The following is a 25084-nucleotide window of genomic DNA, read 5'->3' as shown; positions in this document are numbered from 1 at the left end:
CATACTGCCCATACAGATTCAATGCTCTTCCTATCAAACTATCAACATCATTTTTCACAGAATTAGAAAAACCTATTCTAAAATTCATATGGAGCCAGAAAAGAGCCTGAATAGCCAAAGCAATTCTAAGCAAAAAGAACAAGACCAGAGGTATCACAATACCTGTCTTCTGCTTTCTTTGGATTTAAATTACTATTTTTTCCCCTCCTTGTCTCCAATGTCTCTTTTGTCTGAAATTAATGTAACTACTACAACTTTATTTTGATGAGTGTTAGCATTGTATAGCTTTCTGCATCCCTTTACTTATAACCTATCTAAGTTAAAAGTGGGTTTCTTTGTAGGCCTTATTCTTTTTATCATCTATGGCAATTTCTTTCTTTTAATCAGTATATTTAGACAATTCACATTTACAGTGATTATTGATATAGTTGGATTATTATCTACCATGTTTGTAACTATTTTATATTTGTAACATTTATTCTTTGTTTACCTTTTTTTCCTCTTTCCCTTTCACTGGTATTTATCAGGCATTTTATGTGATTTCATTTTCTCTCCTCTCTTAGCATATCAATTATACTTCTTTTTTTAAAAGTTAGTAATTTCCCTAAGTCTGGCTTCAGATAACGCTATACCACTTACATGTAGTGCAGTTACCTTATAAGGAAGTACTTTCAATTCCTCCTTCCTATCTATTATAACATTGCTGTAATTTATTTCATTTATCCATTTGCTATAATTACTCAATATATTGTTACTATTGTTACTTTAAACATATAATTATAGATCAATTAAGAGTAAAAAAATGAAATATTATCATTTACCTTCATTTATTTCTTATCTGATCCTTTTCTTTTATGTAGGTCCAAGTTTTTGACCTATATCACTATCCTCTCTGAATAACTTTTTTTTCAACATTTTTTGTAGTGTAGGTCTCCTTTCAATAAACTTTTATTTGAGAAAAATCTTTCTTTCTCCTTTATGTTTGAAAGATAATTTCACTGGGCATAGAATTCTAGGTTAGTGAGGTTTTTCTTTCAACATTTTAAACATTTTACTCCATTCTGGTTTTATTTACATAGTTTTCTGAGAAGTTCATTGTAAATCCTATGCTTGTTTCTCTATAGATAAGGTGGATTTCTTGCCCCCTTTGGCGTCTTTCAAAATTTCCTCTTTGTCTTTGGTTTTATTTTTGATTATTATTTGCTTAGGTTTCGATATTTTCATATTTATTCTACTTGGTGTTCTCTAAACTTCTGGATCTGTTGTTGGGTGTTTGTTCTTTATTTTGGGAAATTCTTGGTCATTATGACTTCAGATATTTCTTCTGCTCCACTCTCACTTTGTTAGCCTCATATTCTAATTGTGCATATGTTGTACCTTTTGAAATTTTTCTTGGGTGTCTTGGTTGTTTCCCTCCATTCTTTTTTCTTTTTGCATATCAGTTTGGGAAGCTTTTAACTGATGTATCTTCATATTCACTGATTCTTTCCTCGCCTTGTTAAGGCCATCAAAGGCCTTCTTTTTTTCTGTTGGTGTTTTTATTATTATCATTATTATTATTATTATTAGGATTTCTTTTAGATACTTTCTTAGTATTTTCATCTCTCATTATATTGTCCATCTGTTTGTGCATAGTGTTTACTTTTTCCATTAGAACACTTATTAATCATAGTTGCATTAAATTCTCTGATAATTCTAACATTTGTGTTATATCTGAGTTGGGTTCTGATTCTTGCTTTCTCTCTTTGGACTGTGTTTTTCTTGCCTTTTAGAATGCCTTTTCATATTTTGTTGAAACTTGGATATGATGTATCTGGTAATAGGAACTGAGACAAATAGGTCTATATGTGACATTTTGTGTTAGAAATTGAGCTGTGTTTAATGTTTGTTATAGTTGTAATGCCAGAGGCCTCACATTCTTCTGTTGTCCTTATTTTCATCCCTGCTATTGTCTTTGGCTTCCCTAAGATCTGCTTCTTAGATAGATTCTATGTCTTGCTGCTGTTTGAGTTGTAATTCACTAATATTATACTGGGGTCATGTCGATGTGGTTTCAAGGTATGGGGAAGGTAAAGCGTTCTATAATCTTTTGATTAATCTGTCTTTTAGTGGGCCTATGTCCCTGAGCTGTGACCTTCATAGATGTTCTTAGCCCCTACTCCTTTAGGTGAGACAGGAAGGCTCGCAGGCAATAGAGTTGGAGATATGTCCTTCTCCTGGGTGCAATAGGCTTTGGTAAAGTCTCTTGCTCTTAAGAGAAGGTCTTTGTTATGGAGAACTCTCTGTTATGGAAAAACACTGTAAAAAACATTTTACAGTGTTTACCCTTTCCCTCCCCCTGCCAGAGCCAAGAGGGGATCATTCTCGACTCTGCATTCCTGGAGGTAAAACCAATGAAAGTGTGGGCCCCCTTCCACTAAGACTGTTACCCTCAGGAGTTGCTCACTTTCTTATTAGTCCCAACACTTCAAATTCCCATTTCAGCCCCCAATACTTCAAATTCCCACTGAAGTGTCCCTACCAGTTTATGACTCCAGCAGCTGCTCCTCCAAGTAAGAGCTCAGCTGTGACTGTCTGGGTTGTCCTTTGTCTTCAGATTTCAGAGTGATAGTTTGTCCTGTAACTTCAGTTCTCTTATGGATCCAAGAAAAATCAGTGATTTATAGTTTCTTAGCTTCTTTTTTTTTTTTGGAGTAAGGATGGGCTTAATGACTTACACAGTTTTTACATGTTGGAGCTATAACCACAAGTCTCTACGTGTCTTTAATGTACTTCCTGACTTTCTCTACTGGAATGTAAGCTTATGAAAGCAGGGGCTATGTCTGTTTTATTCATAGCTACAGCTTCAGTAGCCAGAATAGCACCTGACTCAAAGTAAGCGGGCCAATAAATAGTTGCTAATAGACTGATTAATCTCTTGGCAGTCATTGAGCATATTGTTATACCAGGCACTGTGCTTAGTGTGGAAAGACATCAGCTGCCTACATTGTTACAGTGGTGTGGGGGCGGGGCATGGTGGACATACACTTACAACTAAAATAACAATAAGCCACAGCTCAGAGAATAGGGAAGTTTTAAAGCACTGAGGACACATACCTCATCTAGCCCAAGCAAGAGGGAGGTAGGGGTAAAGTATTGCCAGAGAAGAAAACCATCACCTGAGTTGAGTTGTAAACAATGAGTAGCTGTTAGCCTGAATAGTGGAGAGGGACCTGGCCAAGGAGACAGCACAGACCTGTCAGTCCATGTCGGACAACATGTAAAGTGATTTACTTAACCCACCTCATGAACGTTTGGTAGTCCACACAAGGCAGGCCACTGTTAACTCACAGGTCAGGAAACCAAGCTTCAGACAGTTTAAGTGACTCGACAAAATGTCACCAATGCTGAGTGATGGAGCAAGTGGGCTTGAGGCCAAAGTCCATTTTCTCTCTGCTACAGAGATGACTCAGCACGACTCAGAGTCTGGTGGAGGAGCAGAACACATAAACAGTCATTGATGATACCCATGCTCTTTTGAATTTGCTCTTTTGTTGTTCGTTTTCTTTAAGATTTCAGCCCTAGAAGTAGTGAGCTGAAAATCAGGGCCGCTTTGCAAATGCCCACAAACCACTGAGGGGAGTTTTGTCAAAGAAGGCGGGAAAGAAAAATAAATGTGGGCTTCTGCTCTTTAAACCTCAGCCCAGTGAGGCAGACTTTCCCGGAATACTTCAGGCCTCTTCAAAGGCCTATTGTGGAAAATGTCCAGATGTGCGTGGAAAACCTCACTGGGAAGCTTCACAGTGAAGAGGCCTTTTAAGCGTGAACTGAAATGAAGGAAGCTGACGCCATGAGTCCTATCAGGTGGCCTGTTTTCTGAAGGAGCCCAGATTCTCCCCTAACCTTAAGAAGGTTATAGGGGGTTGGGTGATTAGCCAGTTCATATTCCTTTGCTAAATATTGTATCTCCTGTGATTACAGGAAGCAGTGGGTTTTGTTGTTTTTTGTTTTTGTCTTTCTTTTTTTTTTGCTGAAGTGAGGAGAGGAGATGGGGGTGGGGGGCATTCTCCATATGATTTATCTACCTGTAAGTTGTTAGTGACAATCTGGTCATTCCTCCAGCATACCTTGTGAGGGCTGGGAGGGATTTTTGGATTGGATAAAGTTGAGGCACTGAGTGAGTCCTGCCAGTTCCTATAATGATGTCTCTGAGCGTTCTGAGAGTCAGAATCCCCTGGAATCTGGCTCTGATTCCCTGCTCCAAATCCCTGTTTAAGCTATCTTCCCAATGCCCTCTTTGTCCTAGGTTTGAGGCCCTATCTTCCTCTTGCTAGATACAGTTAAGCCAGAGAGGCCCAGATTTAAATCCTGCTCTCTCATTAGCTGTGTCGTCTTGCACAGAGTAGCATCAGCCTCACCTAGCCTCAGTTTCCTCATCTGTAAAATGGAGGTAATACCAGTCCCATCATCATCCTGTTGCTGTGAGGATTAAATGAGTTGCTGCACACAAAGCATCTGGTCCAGTTCCTGGCACAGAGTGAAGGTTCAGTTTATTTTCATTCCTTTCCTCTTTAATCCAGTTGTACAAAGAGGCAGAGCTGTCCCATTTGACGAGCGAATTTTACTTCTGTAGCTCTTTAAATTCTCTCCCCACCATGTACATATGGGCTTAGCTAAGTATTTTGAGATCACAGTGTATTTAGGGGAAAGTCCTTTTGGCTACAGCTAAAATTAGGCCTCTCTTGTGCTCCTCTGTTTACCACCCCCCTTCCTATTTTAACTAATTAGAGGCATTGACACTAAGGAACACTTGAGAAAAGTTGGAAGAACAGCTGGGAGTTGTTCTAGATACCAGCAGCTGCTCCCTGTCAGCATGCAGGCACAGAAAAGCATGATCCTGAGTGGGGAAATGCAGGGAGGGCACCTCAGAAATGAAGATGAGGGAATGGCAAAATCTGTCCATGTTGTGGCAAACTGAGCAGGGTGGAGTTCTTATCACTGTGTCCTCTACCTTCTGCTGAGAGAAAAGGGGGGTCAGAGATACCAAAGCAGATAGAGGAAAGGGCGGCAAGAAAGAGGAAGGGAAGGAAGGTATTCAGGAGCTTAGCTAGTTGGTTAATTACTTTATGCAGACCACTGTTGCCCCTGCCTAGACCACTGCAGTATCTCCTAACTGGTCTCATGCTGTAGACTGTTTTCCTGCTAGAACCAGAGAGGTCACAGGAAAATACCATTCTTGCACCCTGAAATCCCTGTGACGAGCTTCCAGCATAGAATTGAGACAAAATTCCAAAACCTATCACATGGCCCCCGAGTACCTGGATGCACCTTCCCCCCTGTTCCCCGTAATAGTTACTGCTCAGTCCTGCTGGCTTCTCTTCATTCCCTCTGCCTCAAAGGCCTTTCTGTCCTGGAGCCAGATTGCCTGAGTTTAATCCAGGTTTCTCTACTCGCTGCTACTACCTACAGGCCTCTCCATCTCCCTTCCAGCCTTAAACACCTACTGAGCTCCCCTGGAATTCCCTGTCCACGTCCTACACACTCTCCTCATGGAGTCCCCTGGCCTGTGCACCCCCAGGTAAAAGCTCCTGTGTTTCCAGATGGCCATGGTGACTGTGCATAAGGCCTAGCAAATGTGCATGGACCATGGAGAGGTCCCATGTCTTCTGGCTTGATGCACATTTTTGTGTCCCCTGCCCCACCTCCTCCTCACTACCCTTGGGAAACTGGGTGATGTCTCCATGAAAAGGGCTGAGCCTCAGGCTCTATATGGATTGTCCAGTGCTGCATTTAAACTTCCTGACTATTCAGAACTTACGCTGTTTTTTGTTCTTTTTTTTTTTTTTAAATGCAAGCACCTTCACATCTCAGGTGTAAATGCCAGATCTTGTAACACTTACAAGGACAAATTCATTTCTTACTAAATAATCAAGCTTAAAACCCACATGACTGGCTGATGTAAGCTTTGGCCTGGTCTGTGAGGAATTTTTGCAACATTGTTTCTCTTGATTTCTTTCCTTGTTGCTGCTGTTCTCAGAACAAGGCAAGGCTGAGATTCTCCCTCAGTTACCCCATGTCCCTGAATTAAGCCCTGTGAGATCTAAAAAAGGGAGTTCTGTGCACATAGCCATAAGGACAGACCCTCACTCTGTATCCCCCTAAGTGGGCCACATGCCTAAGCCCAGAAATCTAAGTTACTTCTAACAACTTTCTCCCCCAATGCCCCCATCTGGTCTGTCACTGAAGCGTGCTATCTGCCTCCTGAGCACCTCTCATATCTGGGTGATAAGAGAGCCATCTTGATGTCCCCTGGCCCCTGCTGACCTCAGCAGAGCCACTGGGTGACAGTAGCTTTGGCTTCCCAGGGCCCTTGGAAAGGAGACTGAGGGGTCCACATGGTATGGCCCTTCCCTTCACTCTGTCTACTCCAACCACACAGCCTTTCTCATTCCTCAAGTGTCAGTTTTCTTTTCTTTTTCTTTATTTCAGTAGGGTTTTGGGGAACAGGTGTTGTTTGGTCACATGAATAAGTTCTTTTCTGAGACGGGGTCTTGCTCTGGCGACCAGACTGAAGTGCAGTGGCACCATCACAGCTCACTGAAGCCTCAACCTGCTGGGCTCAGGTGATCCTCCCATCTCAGCCTCCCGGGTAGCTGGGACCACAGATGCACACCACTACACCTGGCTAATTTTTTGTATTTTTTTGTAGAGACGGCGTGTTGCCACATTGGCCAGACTAGTCTAGAACTCCTGGCTCAAGCAATCCACCTGCCTTGGCCTCCCAAAATTCTAGGATTACAGGTGTGAGTCAAGTGTCATTTTTCCTCCTTCCATGTGGCCCTCTCCTCTTGTAGACACATGCTTCCCCCTCCTTCAGCCATTAATACCTGTGCATCCTTTGAATCTCAGCTAAGCTATGACATACATGAAGCATACATGCATATAGACACAGACACACGTACCATTCAACCTAACATCAGTTGACTGAGGAATGCTGAGACCCTCCTCTGCCCTCTCAGTGCCCTGAAGCAGCCCCTGGGGGAGGAGAAGGCCCTCGTCCCTCCGACTCTGACAAGTACTGCCCTCCCACAGAGAGAGAAAGGCCTTGGGAGCTGGTTGTGGGTGCACCTCTGTGGTACTGCTCTTCCTCCTGCTTCTGAGCAGAGAAGGCCTGGGGGCCAATGTGCCCAGGGGCTATGGACAAGATCCTTTTATGCTCTGTCCTTGCCTCTAATGTGACAGATTATTTTGTAATTACCTGACAGACATAAGTTTGGCTTCTGCAAATAAACTAGCAAAGATTCCTGCCCAGGTTATTAAACACAGCCTTGCCTTATCTATCTGGTCATATTCAAAAACCTTAAAAGAATTTTTGTTCCTCTGAATTTCACTCTCCAAGACACAAAGACCAAGTGGTGGTGGACAGAGGCAGAGAGAGGGACGGGAAGACCTCTCACAGTGATGTGAGGACGTTCACACACACATACGCACACAAAAACCTTCACTCTCCCCATCTCCAACCCCACCCCACTCACTGCACACATGTCTTGGCCCCCTTGAGAATGCCTTTTCCACAGACAAGCCCTCTGAGGCAAGAGGTTTAGGCCTGCTTCCTCCTTTAGTTAACATCTTGTCCCCAGTGAACCCCATCCAGCCTTCCATTTTTCCCCAACCTCTTTAGCTCATGAGGAAGATTTGCAGCCTAGGAGTCAGGAGGCCCAAGTTCTAGTCCTCGCTTTGACACCAGGTGATATTGTGATCTTCTCTATAGTACAGTCTATAGTACTTCTCTATAGTACAGTCTCAACTGTACTGTAGAAAAATAAATCAAAATGACATTTTAAATATCATCTCTTTTATTTATGCATTATGCAGGAGATGGAACTCCTTTCTTAGATTCTTTTCCCCCTAAATATACTGTTCTCAGGAGCTGGGAAAAGGGAAAGCACACACCCTGAGACCTTACACCCTGATATGGTTTGGCTGTGTCCCCACCCACATCTCATTTTGAGTTCCTCCATGTTGTGGGAAAGACCCAGTGGGAGGTAACTGAATCATGGGGGCAGTTCTTTCCCATGCTGTTCTCATGATAACTGATAGCTCTCACAAGACCTGACAGTATTATAGGGGGAATTTCCCTGCACAAGCTCTCTCTCTTTTTTTGCCTGCTGCCATCCATGTAAGGTGTGACTTGCTCCTCCTTGCCTTCTGCCATGATTGTGAGGCCTCACAGCCATGTGAAACTGTGAGTCCAATTAAACCTCTTTCTTTTGTAAATTGCCCAGTTCCGGATATATCTTTATCAGCAGCATGAAAATAGTGAATTGGTAGCGGGAATGGGGCAGTGCTGAAACGATACCCACAAATGTGGAAGTGACTTTGGAACCTGGTAACAGGCAGAGGTTGGAACAGTTTGGAGGGCTCAGAAGACAGGAAAATGTGGGAAAATTTGGAACTCCCTGGAGACTCCTTGAATGGCTTTGCCCAAAATCCTGATGGTGATGTCAACAATAAAGTTCACGCTGAAGTGGTCTCAGATGGAAAAGAGGAACTTGTTGGGAACTGGAGCAAAGGTGACCCTTGTTATGTTTTAGCAAAGAGACTAGCAGCATTTTGCCCAAGCCCTAGATATTTGTGGAACTTAGAACTTGAGAGAGATGATTTAGGGTATCTGGTAGAAGAAATTTCTAAGCAGCAAAGCATTCAAGAGGTGACTTGGGTGCTATTGATGGCATTCAGTTTCAAAAAGAAAACAGAACATAAAAGTTTGCAAAATTTGCAGCCTGACAATGCAGTAGAAAAGAAAATCCTGTTTTCTGAAGAGGAAGTCAAGCCAGCTGCAGAAATTTGCATAAGTAACAAGGAGCTGAATGTTAATCCCCAAGACAATGGGGTAAATATCTCCAGACCATGTCAGAGGTCTTCATGGCACCCCCTCCCATCATGGGCCTGGAGGCCTAGGAGGAAAAAGTGGTTTCATAGGCAGAGCCCAGAGTCCTCCTGCTCTGTGTAGCCTCAAGACTTGGTGCCCTGAGTCCCAGCTGCTCCGGCCGTGGCTGAAAGGGGCCAACATAGAGCTCAGGCCATGGCTTCTGAGGGTGGAAGCCTCAAGCCTTGGCAGCTTCCACATGATGTTGAGCTGGCAAGTGCACAGAAGTCAAGAACTGGGGTTTAGGAACCTCTGCCTAGATTTCAGTGGATGCATGGAAATGCCTGGATGTCCAGGCAGAAGTTTGCTGCAGGGGTGGGGTCCTCTTGGAGAACCTCTGCTAGGGCAGTGTGGAAGGGAAATGTGGGGTCAGAGCCCCAGCACAGAGTCCCTACTGGGGCACCGACTAGTGGAGCTGTGAAAAGAGGGCCACTGACCTCCAGACCCCAGAATGGTAGATCCACTGACAGCTTGCACCATGTGCCTGAAAAATCTGTAAACACTCAACATCAGCCCGTGAAAGCAGCTGGGAGGGAGGTTGTACCCTGCAGAGCCACAGGGGCAGAGCTGCCCAAGACCATGGGAACCTACCTCTTATATCAGTGTGACCTGGATGTGAGACATGGAGTCAAAGGAGCTCATTTTGTAGTTTTAAGATTTGACTGCCTCACTGGATTTGGGACTAGCATGGGGTCTGTAGCCCCTTTGTTTTGGCCAATTTCTCCCATTTGGAATGGCTGTATTTACCCAATGCCTGCACCCCCATTGTATCTAGGAAGTAACTAACTTGCTTTTGATTTTACAGGCTCATAGGCAGAAGGGACTTGCCTTTGTCTCAGAGGTGATGTTGGACTGTGCACTTTTGAGTTAATGCCAAAACAAGTTAAGACTTTGAGGGACTTTTGGGAAGGCATGATTAGTTTTGAAATGTGAGGACATGTGATTTGGGAAGGGCCAGGGGCAGAATGATACTGTTTGACTGTGTCCCCACCCACATCTTACCTTGAATTTCCCCATGTTGTGGGAGGGACCTGGTGGGAAGTAATTGAATCATGGGGGTGAGAGCAAACTGAGGACCAGAGTGGTTATAAAACTTGTCTGAATTCATACCATTTACGAAGTAAGAGAAGAGCCTAGAACCCAGGTCTTCTGAGTCCTCAGAATCAACCAAGTCAAATAAGCCTCCCTATTCAAAAAGAGGAACCTTCAAGAACATTAATTTTGTGCCCATCTAAAAGCCTCACTGAGCTGTGCTAAAGGTAATAGGCATTGAAAAAACGTTCTCACAGAAACTCCCAGCTGCAAACACAAAGAAGCAGGTCTCCAGAGAACAGAGTAAGGATTGTCTGAAGAGATCTATGCTGGTGAGATTACAAAAATCATAATATATGAATAAATGAACATATGGAAGGAATCAGCAAAGCTCTCTCATTCTTCCCGTATGTAAACTCAGCCTTCGCCTAAAGTCATTAAGTAAACACAGATGCAGCCAAACCAGGCACCAGATGGCAAACGAGAGTTGGAATAAAAGGTAAAGAAAGCTTTTGGTGTTTACTCAAAGATGGGGGGGAAAAAACCATGATCCAAAATCCTGTGGTTTCCCCAGAATGGCCACCTGGAGTCACCAAGGCCCAAAAGTGACCAAATAAAACAAAACAAAACTAGAATAATCATGATTGGGAAGCTGTAGGAAAACCCCTGCTATCTTCTGTGAATGGAATCCCATGTCAGAAGAAATTGGTTATTCTGGGAAATGAAAGAAATAGTTAAATCAAAGTACTAGGACCAGAGAGCAACAGGAATGTGGCAAGAATACACTTTTGCTGGGCACTCACATGTGCCCAGAGCTTTGTATTCTTGGCCTTATATAATCCTCACAATTACCCATTAAGTATTGGCCAAATTTTGTAAATGAGGAAATTTCATAAATGGGTTAAGAGAGATTAGGCCCCAAGGTCATACCACAGGAATGCCATCCTAGCTTTGGCTGGTTCTTCTTTGTCCATTCCCAGCTTCGTAGCTCTGATTTCAGTACCAGACACAGGGGAAGCCAGGCACAGTCTCTCTACCTTTCCTGCCCAAACCACTGGACCTAAATAAGAAGGTCACTTGGTCAAGTATTGCCTTGAAGGGAGACCAGAACAGACATGGAGTGGGGAACAGAGCATTCCTGAAAACTTGACTTCACCTTTATTTCACAAAAGACACCCTTGCACATTCCTCATCCACCTCTTAGCTTGTACATTTGCCATAAGCACCAGTAATGAAGGCAGTGCTGGTGAATATTTGCTTTTCAGTATACATGAGTTTATATATTGGGGGTAGAAAATTCCAATAATACTTCAGCTCCAAATAAAAGCTGTATCTTGTTCTGTCCTTGCCTCTAACCTGACAGATTATTTTTTAATTACTTGGTAGAGATAAGTTTGGCTTCTGCAAATAAACTAGCAAACATTTCCTGCCCAGGCTACCAAACACAGCCTCACCTCACCTATCTGGCCATATGTAAAAATATTCATTGAAATAAATTTTGTTCTTTTGAGTTTTACTCTCCCAAGCACAGACACTAGGTGGTGAGGGGTACAGGGGAGTGGGGAGAATGGTTTCAACCAAACGATTCATTGCTTGCAGGTGGGAAGGTAAGGTGGAAAATGCTTTCCAGCTAAACAGACCTGTCTACTAACCCTACCACTAACTAAACTTGCTCTCCTGGGCAGGCGACATTATGCTTTGAGTTTTAGTTTCCTTCTTTCTAAAATGTATGTGGAAGGGCTATTTTCAGAATTTTTTTTTTTTTTTCACTATCCTCTTTCCCGTCTTCTCTTTTTCCACATGGTCAATCTCCACGTGGCTGTTTTTTTCCCCATTGTTCTTTAGCAAATCTTAATCCAGGATGAATTCAACTTTGTGAACACTATAAATCAAAGCCATACAACCATGAGGCAGGCTTCTACCACTCTATACTAATTGTTACCAGTCTCTCTTAGCCCTGGTTTCTAGTTGGGTTTGGCCAATGAGCAGCCCCAGCAGGAGCCTGGAGTATAATGAAGGTGTTTATTCCCCCAGCACTCTCCTTGCTGGATTGGTACAAGTTAGCTGCATCCATCTACCATCCTACAGTGGAGCACAGTTCCTGTGTGTGGCCCTTTCCCTACAATTTTCTGTATGATGGGAACCACTCCTCCCTCCCTGTGCTCCTTCAGGCCAAGAGGTTGTAATGGCTCCTTACTGTTGCTAATCATTAGGTACTTGTTTCTTTTCCTAAACCTTTTTAAAGGAACTCTTTTTGAAGCTTACTTCAGTTACCCAATGTGAGTGTCCATCTGTTTCCTAATAGGAACCTGAATAAATATATCGCTTCGGCTCAATTTCCCATTTTCTACAATGACTATCATCAAACCTTGCCAATTCCCATCCCCGTCTTTCCTCTCATGTTCAGAGAGATGACCTCCTATTTTTTATTAGCCACCAACTACTTCTAAGAGAAAAGCCATTAGAAAGACACCTGCCATTAAATCTTCCAACTTGCTTAGATCCAGTAGTGAGCTGGCGCTGGCTCAGCCCTGCTCACAAGAGCATATTGTGCACATCTCTTCCCAGCTTCACATCCATTCCGTCACATTCATAGCTTGAAATTGGCCAAGATGGAAGTATTTACAACACAGAAATTGGCAATTGATAAAATTAGGGCTTTCTATTGACTATTTATCAGTATTGATTATTTATCAGCACATCACTGCTTATATCCAGATACAGTCTTTTTCTCCTTCACATTTGTTACAATGAAAGAGATGGCCCACTTATTATCAGATACTCTTTCATCTCCCACTGCCTCTAACAACCCACTTAATTCATTATCCACTCATTCTGTATATTTAGCTTCTCCTTCAATACTATCTCTTTCTCATCAACATTTAAACATGCTCTATACCTTTGCTATCCAACAGTAGCCATTAATTAAATGTATTTATTGAACCCATGAGATGTGGCTAGTCCAAATTGCAATATATAAGATTTCAAACATTTTCCATGAATAAAAGAATATAAAATATCTCATGAATAATTTTTGTATGGGTTACTTGAAATATTTGGGGTATAATAAGTTAAATAAAAAGATATTAAAATTAAATTCACCAGTTCACTTTTACTTTTTTAAGTGGGTACTAGAAAATTTAAAATTACTTGTGTAACCCATATTATTTCTGTTGGACAGTGCTGCTATAAACCTTTCATCTTAAAAATAAAATCCCTGGCTAGGCACAGTGGGTCACACCTGTAATCCCAGCACTTCGGGAGGTTTGGATCTGTGTCCCTGGCTAAATCTCATGTTGAATTGTAATTCCCAGGGAAGAGGGCCCTGGTAGGAGATGGTTGGATTTTGGGGGTGGAGCTCATGAATGGTTTAGCACCATTCCCCCATTGGTACTACATAGTGAGTTCTCAGGAGATCTAGGTGTTTGAAGGTGTGTAGTACCTCCCTCTACTTCCTCCTGCTCCAGCCAAGTAAGACATGCTTGACTTCTTCCATGATTATAAGTTTCCTGAGGCCTTCTCAGAAGCAGAAGCCGCTATGCTTCCTGAATAGCCTGTAGAACCATGGGTCAATTAAACCTCTTTTCTTCATAAATTACCCAATCTCAGGTATTTCTTTATAGCAGTGCGAGAACAAATTAAAGCAGGAAGAATGCTGGAGGCCAGAAATTCAAGACCAGCCTGGGTAACATAGTGAGACCCTATCTCTAATAATAATTTTTTAAAAATAGCCAGGCGGGCCGGGCGTGGTGGCTCACGCCTGTAATCCCAGCACTTTGGGAGGCTGAGGCAGCTGGATCACGAGGTCGGGAGATAGCGACCATCCTGGCTAACATGGTGAAACCCTGTCTCTACTAAAAAAATACAAAAAATTTAGCTGGGTGTGGTAGCGGGTGCCTGTAGTCCCAGCTACTCGGGAGGCTGAGGCAGGAGAATGGTGTGAACCTGGGAGGCAGAGCTTGCAGTGAGCTAAGATCGTGCCACTGCACTCTAGCCTGGGTGACAGAGTAAGACTCTGTCTCAAAAAATAAATAAATAAATAACCAGGCGCTGTGGTGCACATGTGTACTCCCAGCTCAGGAGGCTGAGGCCAGAGAATCACTTTAACCCAGAAGTTCAAGCTGCAGTGCGCTATGATCATGCCACTGCACTCCAGCCTGGGTGGCAGGGCAAAACCCTATCTTAAAAAGTAAAGTGAAATCCCTTCTTCTGCCTATCAGCTCCCCTAGTTATTGCCTCTCATGGTCAAGAATGCTTTAAGTTATCTATCCTCACTATCATGATTTTTCTCACCACCACCCTTGCCTCCTTAATCAAGGCAGATCTTCCTTCCACTACAGAAATTCCACCAAAATCATGCTGCCTCAGTCATTAGTGCTGAGCCAAGGCATTGCTGAGCCCAAAGGGCTTTTCAACCCCTACTCAGCTTTATCCTTGGCAACATTATGCAAAGTAGAGTACTCCCTTCATTGAAACATGCTTCCACTGACAACATATTTTCTTGATTTCCCCCCCACTGTTCTGAATGTTTCTGTCCAAATTCCTTTGCTAGTTTTCCTTTCTCCTCTCCCCAATATTATATGGTAGTCTTATACAGAAATCTGTCCATCTCATCTACTTCTAAGGATTCATTTACTATTTATATGCCAGCAGGTCTACATCTATCTACATAACATCTTCACTTAAAGGGTTCACAGCCTTCTCAATCTAAACATATTAAAATCTGAACCCACCATCTCCACCTCTGCCTGCAAAATTGACACTGTTCCCATACATGGCACTATCAATACATGGCACCACGTATCCTTACTCACTCCTGGCAGAACCTCAAGGACATTCTGAGCCCACTCTGTCTTTGTGCTCCACATCAGTCTCTCATGGTATCTTTCTAAATTACATCTCATGTCTCTTGAATTCTTCCACTTTGCTTTAATTCTACCATCACCATCCTTGTGTCTCACCTGGACTGCTCCAAGGAACTCTTGAATGGTTTCCTTGCCTCCACTTTTACCATTCTTTAGTTTATTCTCTGCAAGTCAACCAGAGTGATCTTTAACAAACATGAATAAGATCACTCTTGCTTAAAACTCTCCAGTGACTTCTCCTTGACTTTGGCATAACTCAAAATCTTTTAACATGATTTATAGGGCCCTCTAAAATCTGACCCCTGCCTTCATCTATAGCTTCATCTCCTATATGTTTTCCCCTCATTTTATCTAGTCATCTTGGACTTCTTTAGGTCCTTTAAATGTATCATGTTATCTTTACTTAAGGACTTCAAATATGCATTTCCTTTAGTTTGGAACCCTCCTCATTAACTTTCTTTACCCAGCCAACTCCTTGTCAACCTTCAGCTAGTTCCATAAGTTTCCAAAGTAGTTTTGTCTTCTTCTTCCTCTGTCCCATGATCACCGGTGTTTCTCAAGTAGTCTCTAAACTACATAAGGTCAGGGATCAGAGCTGTCTGGTTGCCTCCTCTATCTGTAGTGCGTAGCACAATGCCTTGCACACAATAAGTACTCAATAAGTATTTGTTGCACAATAAAAATGACATTATCTGGCTCAAATTTCCCATTTTGAGAAAGAGGAAACTGGGATCCAAAGGAAGGAAGCAACTTATTCAAAACAAGAGAGCCCAGACTAAGATGAATACAGGCTGGAGCCTCCTAATTTCCAGATCAGGTTTTTTTTTTTTTTTTTTTTTCCAGCACATCACATGCCTATCTATAACATAGTAACCAGAAGGAAGCAGACTGGATTCCCTGTGTCTTGTAAAAGCCAGAGCAAGTTCTTATTTGTAAACACAGCTGACATAGTTGTTTTCTTTGTTTGTTTTAAGTACAAGGACTGGAAGTACAACCCAAAAATAAACTTTGTGTTTCCAAACCAATAAGCTTCTACAACTTTTATTCCCCGCAGCCTCCTTTCTGCCCATTGTTCATCTTCCTTCCCTTCATTAACCACAGGCATCAGCTGATACTCAATGTTGAATGGTCCCTGCATTCTGTGTTCTTCATCACTCCCCTGCCCAGGCAGCATGTCACATGCAGCAGAAGATTAGGAAGTGCTGTCTTTAAATAGTATCACTCAAGAGAACATTCTAAGATCCTGTGTAGTGCTGGGGTGGAGATTGATGTAATAATTTTTAGAATAAAAATAACTCACATTTTTGAAACTATTAGTTTGTGACTGGCACTAATTTCAGTGGTTTGTATGCATTTCTTTTTTAACTTTATGCGTAATTATTTTTATTACTTCTATTTTACAGATGAGTAAATTGAGGGAGAAAGAGGTTAGTTAAGGCCCAAGCCATTCTGTTTTGTTTGAGACAGAATCTCCCTCTGTCATCCAGGCTGGAGTGCAGTGGCGCGATCTCAGCTCACTGCAACCTCTGCCTTCTGGGTTCAAGCGATTCTTCTGCCTCAGCCTTCCAAGTAGCTGGGATTACAGGTACCTGCCACCATACCCAGCTAATTTTTGTATTTTCAGTAGAGACAGGGTTTCACCATGTTGGCCAGGCTGGTCTCGAACCCCTGACCTTAGATGATCCTCCCACCTCAGCCTTCCAAAGTGCTGGGATTACAGGCATGAGTCACTGTGCCTGGCTGGCCCAAGCCATTCCGTTAGCTAATGAAAGAGTCAGAGTTCTAATCTAGCCAGTCTAGAGCCTGTGATCCTATCTGACATTTGATAATGAAGAAGGTGTTGACCTGACAGGAAATACCAAAAAGTACAACTGAAGGAGATCCTAACCTTGCTTTATACAGATATCCTGGATCCTACTACCCCTGATTCATTCATTAATTCATTAATCCATTTACTTATTCATTCTTTAATTCTTTCAACATGTATTTATTGCATTTTTGCATTATTTATATCAATTTTGGGGAAGACAGAGAAAGTTAATGTCCTCTACCCTTTTACAGCTCATAGTCCAGTGAGGAGACATAGGAAAACAGACATTTATCCTACTGTGTGCTGAATGATAAGACAGAGGAAAACCAGGGGGCTTTGGGAACACGGAAGAGATTATAAGCACATAAAGAGTTTAAAAGGGCACCACAGTGATTTGCCTTGGACCTGCATTCCACACCTCTCACTCTATCCATCCGACCTCCACTCTCTCTCTATCCTCCTGGCTTCTAGCCCTTCTCTTACTTTGGTACCATCATTGGCCTCCCAACTCCAGGCTTCAGATTCAACGTCTTTGCTTGTCTTTTTCCTCTGGAAGTTGGTTTGGAATGGATTCTGGCTTAGCTAGAGGGTTTCTGTATCGTAAATCAGTCTAAGGCCAGCTCCAAAGAATAGGCCAGAATGTCTAGGCCCCACTGCCAAAATGGCTCTTGCTTAGAAGAATTGGAGATCCAAAAGCAGGGAACTTGAAAGAGTATGGAGGGATAGATGGATGGATAGATTCCTTGCGTCTTAGCTTCGATTATTCACCTGCCTAAACCCAGAGCAGTTGGCCTAGTGACTACCCAACATCCCTTGCAGCTCAATCATTATTCATTATGTTAATATTGTCACACATTTTGATTCTTTGCTGTCAATTTGGTTTCTGATCTGCTGGCCAAAGGATCATCATGGGAAGGAATTAACATTGAAGCCGGCAGTGCAAATTTCAAAAGTGTTCAGACCCTGAGGGCTTTCATGATATTTCACTTTCTTGAGTTGCAGTCTCCCGTTGGCCTGCTCCTTCCGAAGCAGAGTTTGTCCCTTATAGCCATCAGCGAAGCATATCCTGGCTAAATGTTTCTGTGGACTGGAGGTAGCTATTGAATTGGACAGTTAAGAGAATATTGCAAATTCTTGTTGGTAAATGGCACACAAGATGATGGACTGTAAGCTAGCTATGGAAGAAATTAGAGCCAGACAGGGCATATGAATTGAAAGAAAAGGAAGTGATGGAGATTCTGGAAGTTGCTGTAAGGTAGAGAAGGACACTTGATAAGAATGATAGAGTACATTAAAGAATTGAACTGAAGGGCACTGGAATTCAGAAAGTGGCAGTTGGTATATTGTAATATTCATAAGTATAGCAGTCTCAAGGGGGCTGTGGGAGTGAGTATTGAAGTGAAATGGAGATGAATGTCCCGGAGGTGGAAACATTTTGAAACCATAACAGTGGAACATTGGATGGGTCTTATGAGCAGATGCTGAAGTTGTCCAGGACAATGATAAACCTCCAGGTGGATAGGGAGGCTTGTGATCTGGGAGCCTTAGCCTTATTTAACATAGGGACAGAAACAAGAGGCTGACAGTGACAGCAGTGAGATGCAGGGGACGTGTCATTGTATCTCCATCATTAGGTGGCAGAAACCTCAGAGGAACAAGCTTTTTTGCCTACAACTGGAGGAGTACTTGTCTGGAAATGATAATGAGGAGGCCTGAGAATAATGACAGTTATCACCTTCCCCAGCCCACCTGAAACATACATACATGGCAACACTTACTTTTCGATAAAGTTTCTGGGAAAATAAAGTTATGTTTTTTTTTTTTTTTTGAGACGGAGTCTCGCTCTGTCGCCCAGGCTGGAGTGCAGTGGCACGATCTCTGCTCACTGCAAGCTCTGCCGTCTCCTGGGTTCATGCCATTCTCCTGCCTCAGCCTCCCCAGAAGCTGGGACTATAGGCGCCCGCCACCACGCCTGGCTAATGTTTTTGTGTTTTTAGTAGAAACAGGGTTTCAACGTGTTTGCCAGGATGGTCTCGATCTCCTGACCTCGTGATCCGCCCACCTCGGCCTCCCAAAGTACTGGGATTACAGGCGTGAGCCACCGCACCCGGCCGAAAATAAAGTTTATTTCAGTTGATAGGTTGGTAGTAATAAGCATTTAGTCCATCCAGTAGGCCTAAAAATAGGTACTAAAACTTCCCTTTTTTTTTGAGACAGCATCTTACTGTGTCGCCGAGGCTGGAGTGCAGTGGCAAAATCAAGGCTCACTTCAGCCTCAACCTCCCAGACTCAAGGGATTCTCCCATCTCAGTCAGCCTTCTGAGTAGCTGGGCCTACAAGCACGCACCACCACACTTGGCTAATTTTTATGTTTTTGTTGAGATAGGGTTTCCCTATCTTGCCCAGGCTGGTTTCAAACTCCTAGTCTCAAGTGATCCTCCCACCTCAGCCTCCCAAAGTGCTGGGATTACAGGTGTGAGTTACTGTACCCAGCCTAAAATTTCCATTTTTAAAATGAGGTAATTGAGATTCAGGATGTTACATGGCAGAACTAGGGTTTGGATTATGATCTGTACATCACTGAAGTCTTTGTTTCACAGCAAATGGTTAAAAGTATAGGTTCCAAAGCCATATGTTTCCTTGTCTTTGAACTGGGAATATAAATTAGGTAACATGGTTAATAATATAGTGCTAGGCCATAGTAAGTACTCAATAAATATCAGTTGCCATTATAATTATTGTTATTGAGTTATTCTTATTATTTAATTATAGCTCACGGCAGTACTGTACACCTTCTCAGCCTCACATATCAGCAAGATCATGTTTTTTTCCAGTCAACAATAGATTATTAAATGAGTGACGGCTTGCAATTTTGGAACCTATCATCTGTCTGATGCTTTTAGCAAGAAGCTTGCTATTTTTACTTTGAGAAAATCCATAAGCAGCAAGTCAAACTCATGTAGATGAATAAATATTTGCTCCCTATTCATGTTTGGATCCAACCCCTTTGCAGCCAGGCCATATATTAGGACCCCACCTCAGAGTATCACAACAGACGGTGATGGCCTTACCTAGTATAAAAACCACTCCCCTGTGCCGTATTTGCCCGTGACTGAATTGGAATGAAACTTTACCTTGCTAGGAAAACACTGTGGGTATATTCTCTGTCGGGGTGTGCTGAGCAGAACCCTAATAGAATGTACTATGGGGAATAAGGAATAACTTGTCAACTGAGAGTTAATCAGAAAACCACATGTGCACAAAACCAACAGATTGTAGAGCTGGCAAAGACTTTAGAGATAATTTACTTCAACCCCCTCATTCTACTGTTAAAGAAAGTGAGTCTCAGGGAGGGGAAGGGTCTTGCTCAGGGTCATACAGCTGGCAGTAATTTTATTTGTTTCAATAATTAATATGAACAGTCTTTCTATACATCAGTGAATCCACCTTCCTGCCTTTGTAAGCACAATATAATGACCATAATTGAATTTGTCTTTGACAGTGAAGAAAGCAGGCTTTTAGGGCTTTACAGGGCCCCAAAGTCATCAGAAGAAGATAAATTGTCAGTAACTAAAGCTGGAGATCTGCCTATTGACTGTGAGCTTCTTAAGGAATGGGCCTGGTCTTATTCATGAGCTAAAGCAAGTTTCAAATCCCGGCTTAGCCATTTACTAGCTTAAGCAGGTACGTAACCTCTCTGAGCCTTTATTTCCTCATTGTAAATTTAGATAAGACTTTTCCTTAGAGACTGTTAGTGAGGATCAAGTGAGGCAAGACCTATATACCAGTACCTTGCGTAAAACAGGCATTCAATAAACTTGCCCTTTCACCTTACATTTAACCAATGTCCTGCTAAAAGCTAGGGATACTTCAAAGAAAGGAGAGCCAAGGACTCTGCTTTCATGGAGCTTAGATTCAGGAGGGAGGAGAGCAGAGGTGAGGACCACAGAGAAGTAGGTAGACAATAAACAATTAAAAGTATAATTTCAGATGATGATGTGCTATCAAGGGGTATGAGGAAAAGAAAATGAGATGATGTCATAGATATTTAGGAGGGTGCACTGCTTCTGCCAAGAGTGGCCAAGGGCAGTCTTTTCAATATTATGTTTGAAGAGAACCTAAATCATATGGAAAAAGCCAGATAGTCAAAGATCCTGGAGAATACCATTCCTGAGAGAGGCAGAAAGGCCTTGGGCAGGAAGAAGGTTGGCATGTTCAGTCAGCAGCAGTGTGTTCCCAGCATGGCCAGCCCAGTAAGCAGGACATGAGATGAGGCTGGAGACATGGGCACAAACTCCATCCTGAAGTTTTAGTCCACCCTATGACATTTGAGTTTTATTCAAAAAGCAATGGAACCCTGTTGCAAGGATGTGTTAAGAAATAAATATTGGTCTTTGTCCCTAGTTCCTGGCACACAGCTTCTAAAATCCTTGGAATCTCTGCTAAAAGCTAGGGATACTTCAAAGAAAGGAAAGCCAGGGACTCCGCTTTCATGGAGCTTAGATTAAGCTCCATGTGTATGTTAATTAGATGGCTGATGGCTGAGAGCCCCTCTGTAGCATCAGGATGGGGACTGGTCACCAGAAAGACCAAGGCATGATTAGAGGGTTGAACTTTCAGCCCCTCCTCTGACCTTCCAGAATGAGAAAGAGGCTAGAGATTGAGTCAAACACCAATGGCCAATGATTTACTCAATTATACCTAAGTAATGAAACCTTCATAAAAACCCCGAAATGATGGGGTTTAGATAGCTTCTGGATTGGTGAACACAGGGAGGTATTGAGAGGATGGTGTGCCTGGAGGAGGCATGGAAGCTCACTGCACCACTGCACCTCCCTCCCCTCATACCTAGCTCTATGTGTCTCTTCCATTTGGCTGTTCCTGAATTGTGTCCTTTGTAATAAACTGGTAATAGTAAGTCAACCGTTGTCTGGAACTCCATAAGCCGATTCCAGCAAATTGTCAAGCCTTGGGGGTTGGAGTTTGTGGAAACCTCCAATTTGCGGTCAGTTGGTCAGAAATACAGGAGACCTAGGACTGGTGATTGGCATCTGAAGTGTGGGCAGTCTTGCTGGATTGAGCCCTGAAGCTGTGCGGTCTGACACTAACTACCTGGGGTTAGTATCAGAATTGAATCAAATTTAATTGTAAATCATGCAGTTGGTGACTTGAGAGTTGGAGAACTGGTTAGTGTGAGGAGAAAACCCACACATTTGGTGTCAGGAGTGTTGTAGGTAAAAACAGCCCAGAGAGATAAAATCATTCATTGATTCATTTAACAAATATTTATAGATTAACTATTCTGGCCAGGCACAGTTCTTGGTGTGGTACATGAATCCAATACACACTCCTGGCCACATGGTGCTTGCATGCTAATGGGATAATAAATATGTAAAGTTTATGTAGCATTTACTATATGCTGGCATTGTTCAAGTGTTTTACCTCAAATAACTCACGAACTTCTCACAGCAGTCCTATGAAATACATACTTTTATCCCTGTTTTCAGATGAGGCAACACGCATGAAGAATTTAAGTAATTATCCCATGATTTTACAAGTAAATGCAAAAATCCAGTTTGAAATAATAGACTGACTATAACAGTCAGTCTATTATTTTAATCACTGAACTCTATTTTCTCTGTTTCTGAAAAATCACCTAGACTGGTCCTGACTGCTATAAGGGAAACCAAAGTGGAAGTCAAGAGACCAGTTAGGCAGTGGTGGTCAGAGAATGGGATACTGGAATTTTCAACAACACTGAGTAGATATTATTATTCTCACTTAATAAAGAGGAAAACTGAGCTTTGGTTCACACATCTGATAAGTAGCAGAGCCTGGATCCAACCCCAAGCCCATTTATCTCTAAAACCCAGTATCTTTCTGCTAATGTCTCCATTCCCTACAGAATTATAAAGCTTCCACTCCTCCCCTCCTTTATGACCAAGAGACCGATTTGAGGTACGTTTTAGAGTCAAAATTAGAGAACTGAGCATCAAAAATTTTTTTTCATTTGGTAGGCATTTTTGTAATTGAAAATAAAATAAAATATAAATATACTGACATGCACTTTTTTTCTCATTTTCTTTTTTCTTTTGCAAACTTTAAATTGAGATATAGTACACATAAGGTGAAATACAAAAAGATTAATGTACAGCTTGATGAATTTTGATAAAGTATACACCCATATAGTCCACACTCTAAAGATATGTAAATGTGTATAGATTGTGTATTTAAAATTATAAATGAGGTGCCAGTTTTCATATCACGATTCACGATAAAGACCTCTCCCACTCTCTTTTCTCTCATCCCTTCCTGCTTCTCAATTGATATTTTTGTCTCCAATTCATGGGGGTTACACAGAATACCAGGTGCAGGTCAAAAGATGACTGGGTCAAAAAGAAAAGAAAGCAAAATAAATAAAAGAACAACTAGTCATTTCTTAATGCTTGTTGAAGGAAAGTCACATTGATATATTTTCTGTTTTTCTATGGAGGGGTCATGTGCCTCAGCCCACACATTAGCATGTGAACTTGTTGTTCCAGTAAAATGAGTCAGAGTTCCTCAGGAAGGCAGATTCCTGAATTTTAGAGCTGTGTGTCAGCATCTGTGAAAAAAGGTACAGTGTACTGTATTGATGCATCTCACTGATACACACACACTCTTCTCACTCCAGGTGATCACACCCGCTAATAAGCAGCAGAAGTAGGATTTGAACTCCAGCCTAGGGCACTCAAGAATCAGGCTGTTTTCATGACAGGGAGAATGGTACTATTGGGTCCGAATTTAGGATTTGCAATGGCCTAGAGTCAGAACTGGGCTTGAATTCTGGTTTTGCTACATAATGACTTTATGACCTTGGGAAAATTACTTATATTCTATCTATTTTCAGTTCCTTTATTCACAAAGTAGGGATAGATGATCTGTGTCCTAAAGTCATTTTGAGGGTTAAAAAGGTCATAGACTTAAAATAATCAGCACAGCACAGAGTACAAAGCTTAAACCAGTAAAATGACAATGGCAGTGGTAGTTGGCCAGTAAGTCAACAGACACCACAGTGTTTTTTAACCATATACCCCATCAGTTAAAATAAATTTTGAATATGCATCCTCAGTACATGAAAACCTATTTATGAAAAAGCATGATATGCTATTCTGTGTTCATAGATTATTTACTCTATAAAACAAGTGAAATATAGCTGAACCAAAGTATTTCCAATGTGTTTACCTATCATGATGGCTTCATGCTAATATTAGCAACATGTAAACATACACTATAAGTCTATGACCAGGTGTGTTTCTAATAATTTAAAAATGATTTTTGATGATTTTAAAAATGATTCTGTATGTGCCTATGTATCCAAATTTCAGGCAGTCTTGATAATTTTGATTATTTTCCCAATCCTTGTCTTGTTTGACTAGGTCTTCATTGTTTTTACTTTACAATGTGAGAAGCTAGTACTGAGTAAAAACATCACCATTTTCTTGTTTACTTGAATCCAAATGGTGAACTGGTGATAATTATCTCCATCACTTGCAATCCATTGACTGAATCTTTTTTAGCTGCTTGCCCATTTTGTGAGGGTTAGCTTAAACTAGTCAATACCTATTAATCACTAACCTGGAACATGCAAAAGACAACATGTAGCAATCCTGGAAGCTGAGGACATATAAGGGAGTGCCATAGGGCCATCCCTGGAGTTGCAGAGCTCCCACTCTCCTCACAAGAACCTCACACATCTTATGTGACTCGTGACTGACTGATTTGTGGCCAAACTGATAAATTGTCTACTGACAATCCATATATTAAATGCTGGTAAAGTGTAATTAATTTCTTAAGACTAAAAAAAAAATCATATAAATGGCGCTTCCAGTATTTTCTTCTGGAATCTTAATGAGAATTCCCTGGAGTGTATGGATGCCACTTAAGAAACACTGCCATCACTTTTTCCTTTGGCAACTCTGCAAACACTAACCAAGCACCTGTAAGTGCTAGGACTGTGCTAGACATTAGGCCTACAGTGATGTGATTCCTGCCTTCTGGGAGTTCATATATAGCTCGTTTCCACAACACTTGGTTCTGCTTTATTCTCCCCTATAGATGGTGACTCTGGAATTGCCCAGCTTGCAATGCCCTATGGTACCTTGGGCTAGACTCCTTGACAGTCTTCCTCAAAAGTCTGAAGGCCGTTATTCCCCTTCCTCAGAGTAGGGGAGAAGGTACTAGATCCCCTGCTCCCAAAATTGCCAACATCAGTAAGTCTACCACTCATGGAATCGACATCTTCTCCAAGGGTACTGAAGAGCCTGTTCCTTCCTTTAACCTCATTTCCCTGGTAACTCACTCCAGCGTGGCCTATAGCCCTTGGGTAGCTCCCAAGCCAGGTCATTACAAGTGAGAATTGGGTGTTTCCCCTGCCCATACACAGGCCTGGCTATTGCCAGTGCTGCCACAAGAGAAGCGGTGAGCAGT

At 42.1% G+C, this 25084-nt stretch overlaps 1 protein-coding gene and 1 long non-coding RNA gene across 18 annotated transcripts in view; one reads left to right on the top strand and one right to left on the bottom strand.

Annotated features, from left to right (window-relative positions):
• The window catches only part of LOC139362053 (uncharacterized), a 31970-nt gene extending 29175 nt beyond the window's left edge, over nucleotides 1-2795 (bottom strand). Inside the window, exon 1 of the long non-coding RNA XR_011620339.1 lies at nucleotides 2522-2795. This is a non-coding gene — a long non-coding RNA (uncharacterized lncRNA). The remainder of the gene's footprint in view (nucleotides 1-2521) is intronic.
• LOC105495149 (FGGY carbohydrate kinase domain containing) overlaps nucleotides 1-25084 on the top strand; it is a 440526-nt gene that overhangs the window by 405080 nt on the left and 10362 nt on the right. Inside the window, exon 14 of one of the 17 annotated variants that reach the window (XM_071092360.1) lies at nucleotides 20118-20299. The exons of 15 other annotated variants lie outside the window; for them this stretch is intronic. In XM_071092360.1, the coding sequence (XP_070948461.1) occupies nucleotides 20118-20137 (20 nt within the window). In that variant the 3' untranslated portion in view covers nucleotides 20138-20299. Of the gene's footprint in view, nucleotides 1-20117; nucleotides 20300-25084 lie in introns of those variants that run through there. One more of the 17 variants, XM_071092356.1, reaches the window with a different exon arrangement.

Source organism: Macaca nemestrina, chromosome 1 (assembly GCF_043159975.1).
Source record: "Macaca nemestrina isolate mMacNem1 chromosome 1, mMacNem.hap1, whole genome shotgun sequence".
Lineage (NCBI taxonomy): Eukaryota > Metazoa > Chordata > Mammalia > Primates > Cercopithecidae > Macaca > Macaca nemestrina.
This window is presented reverse-complemented; position numbering and strand designations above follow the sequence as displayed.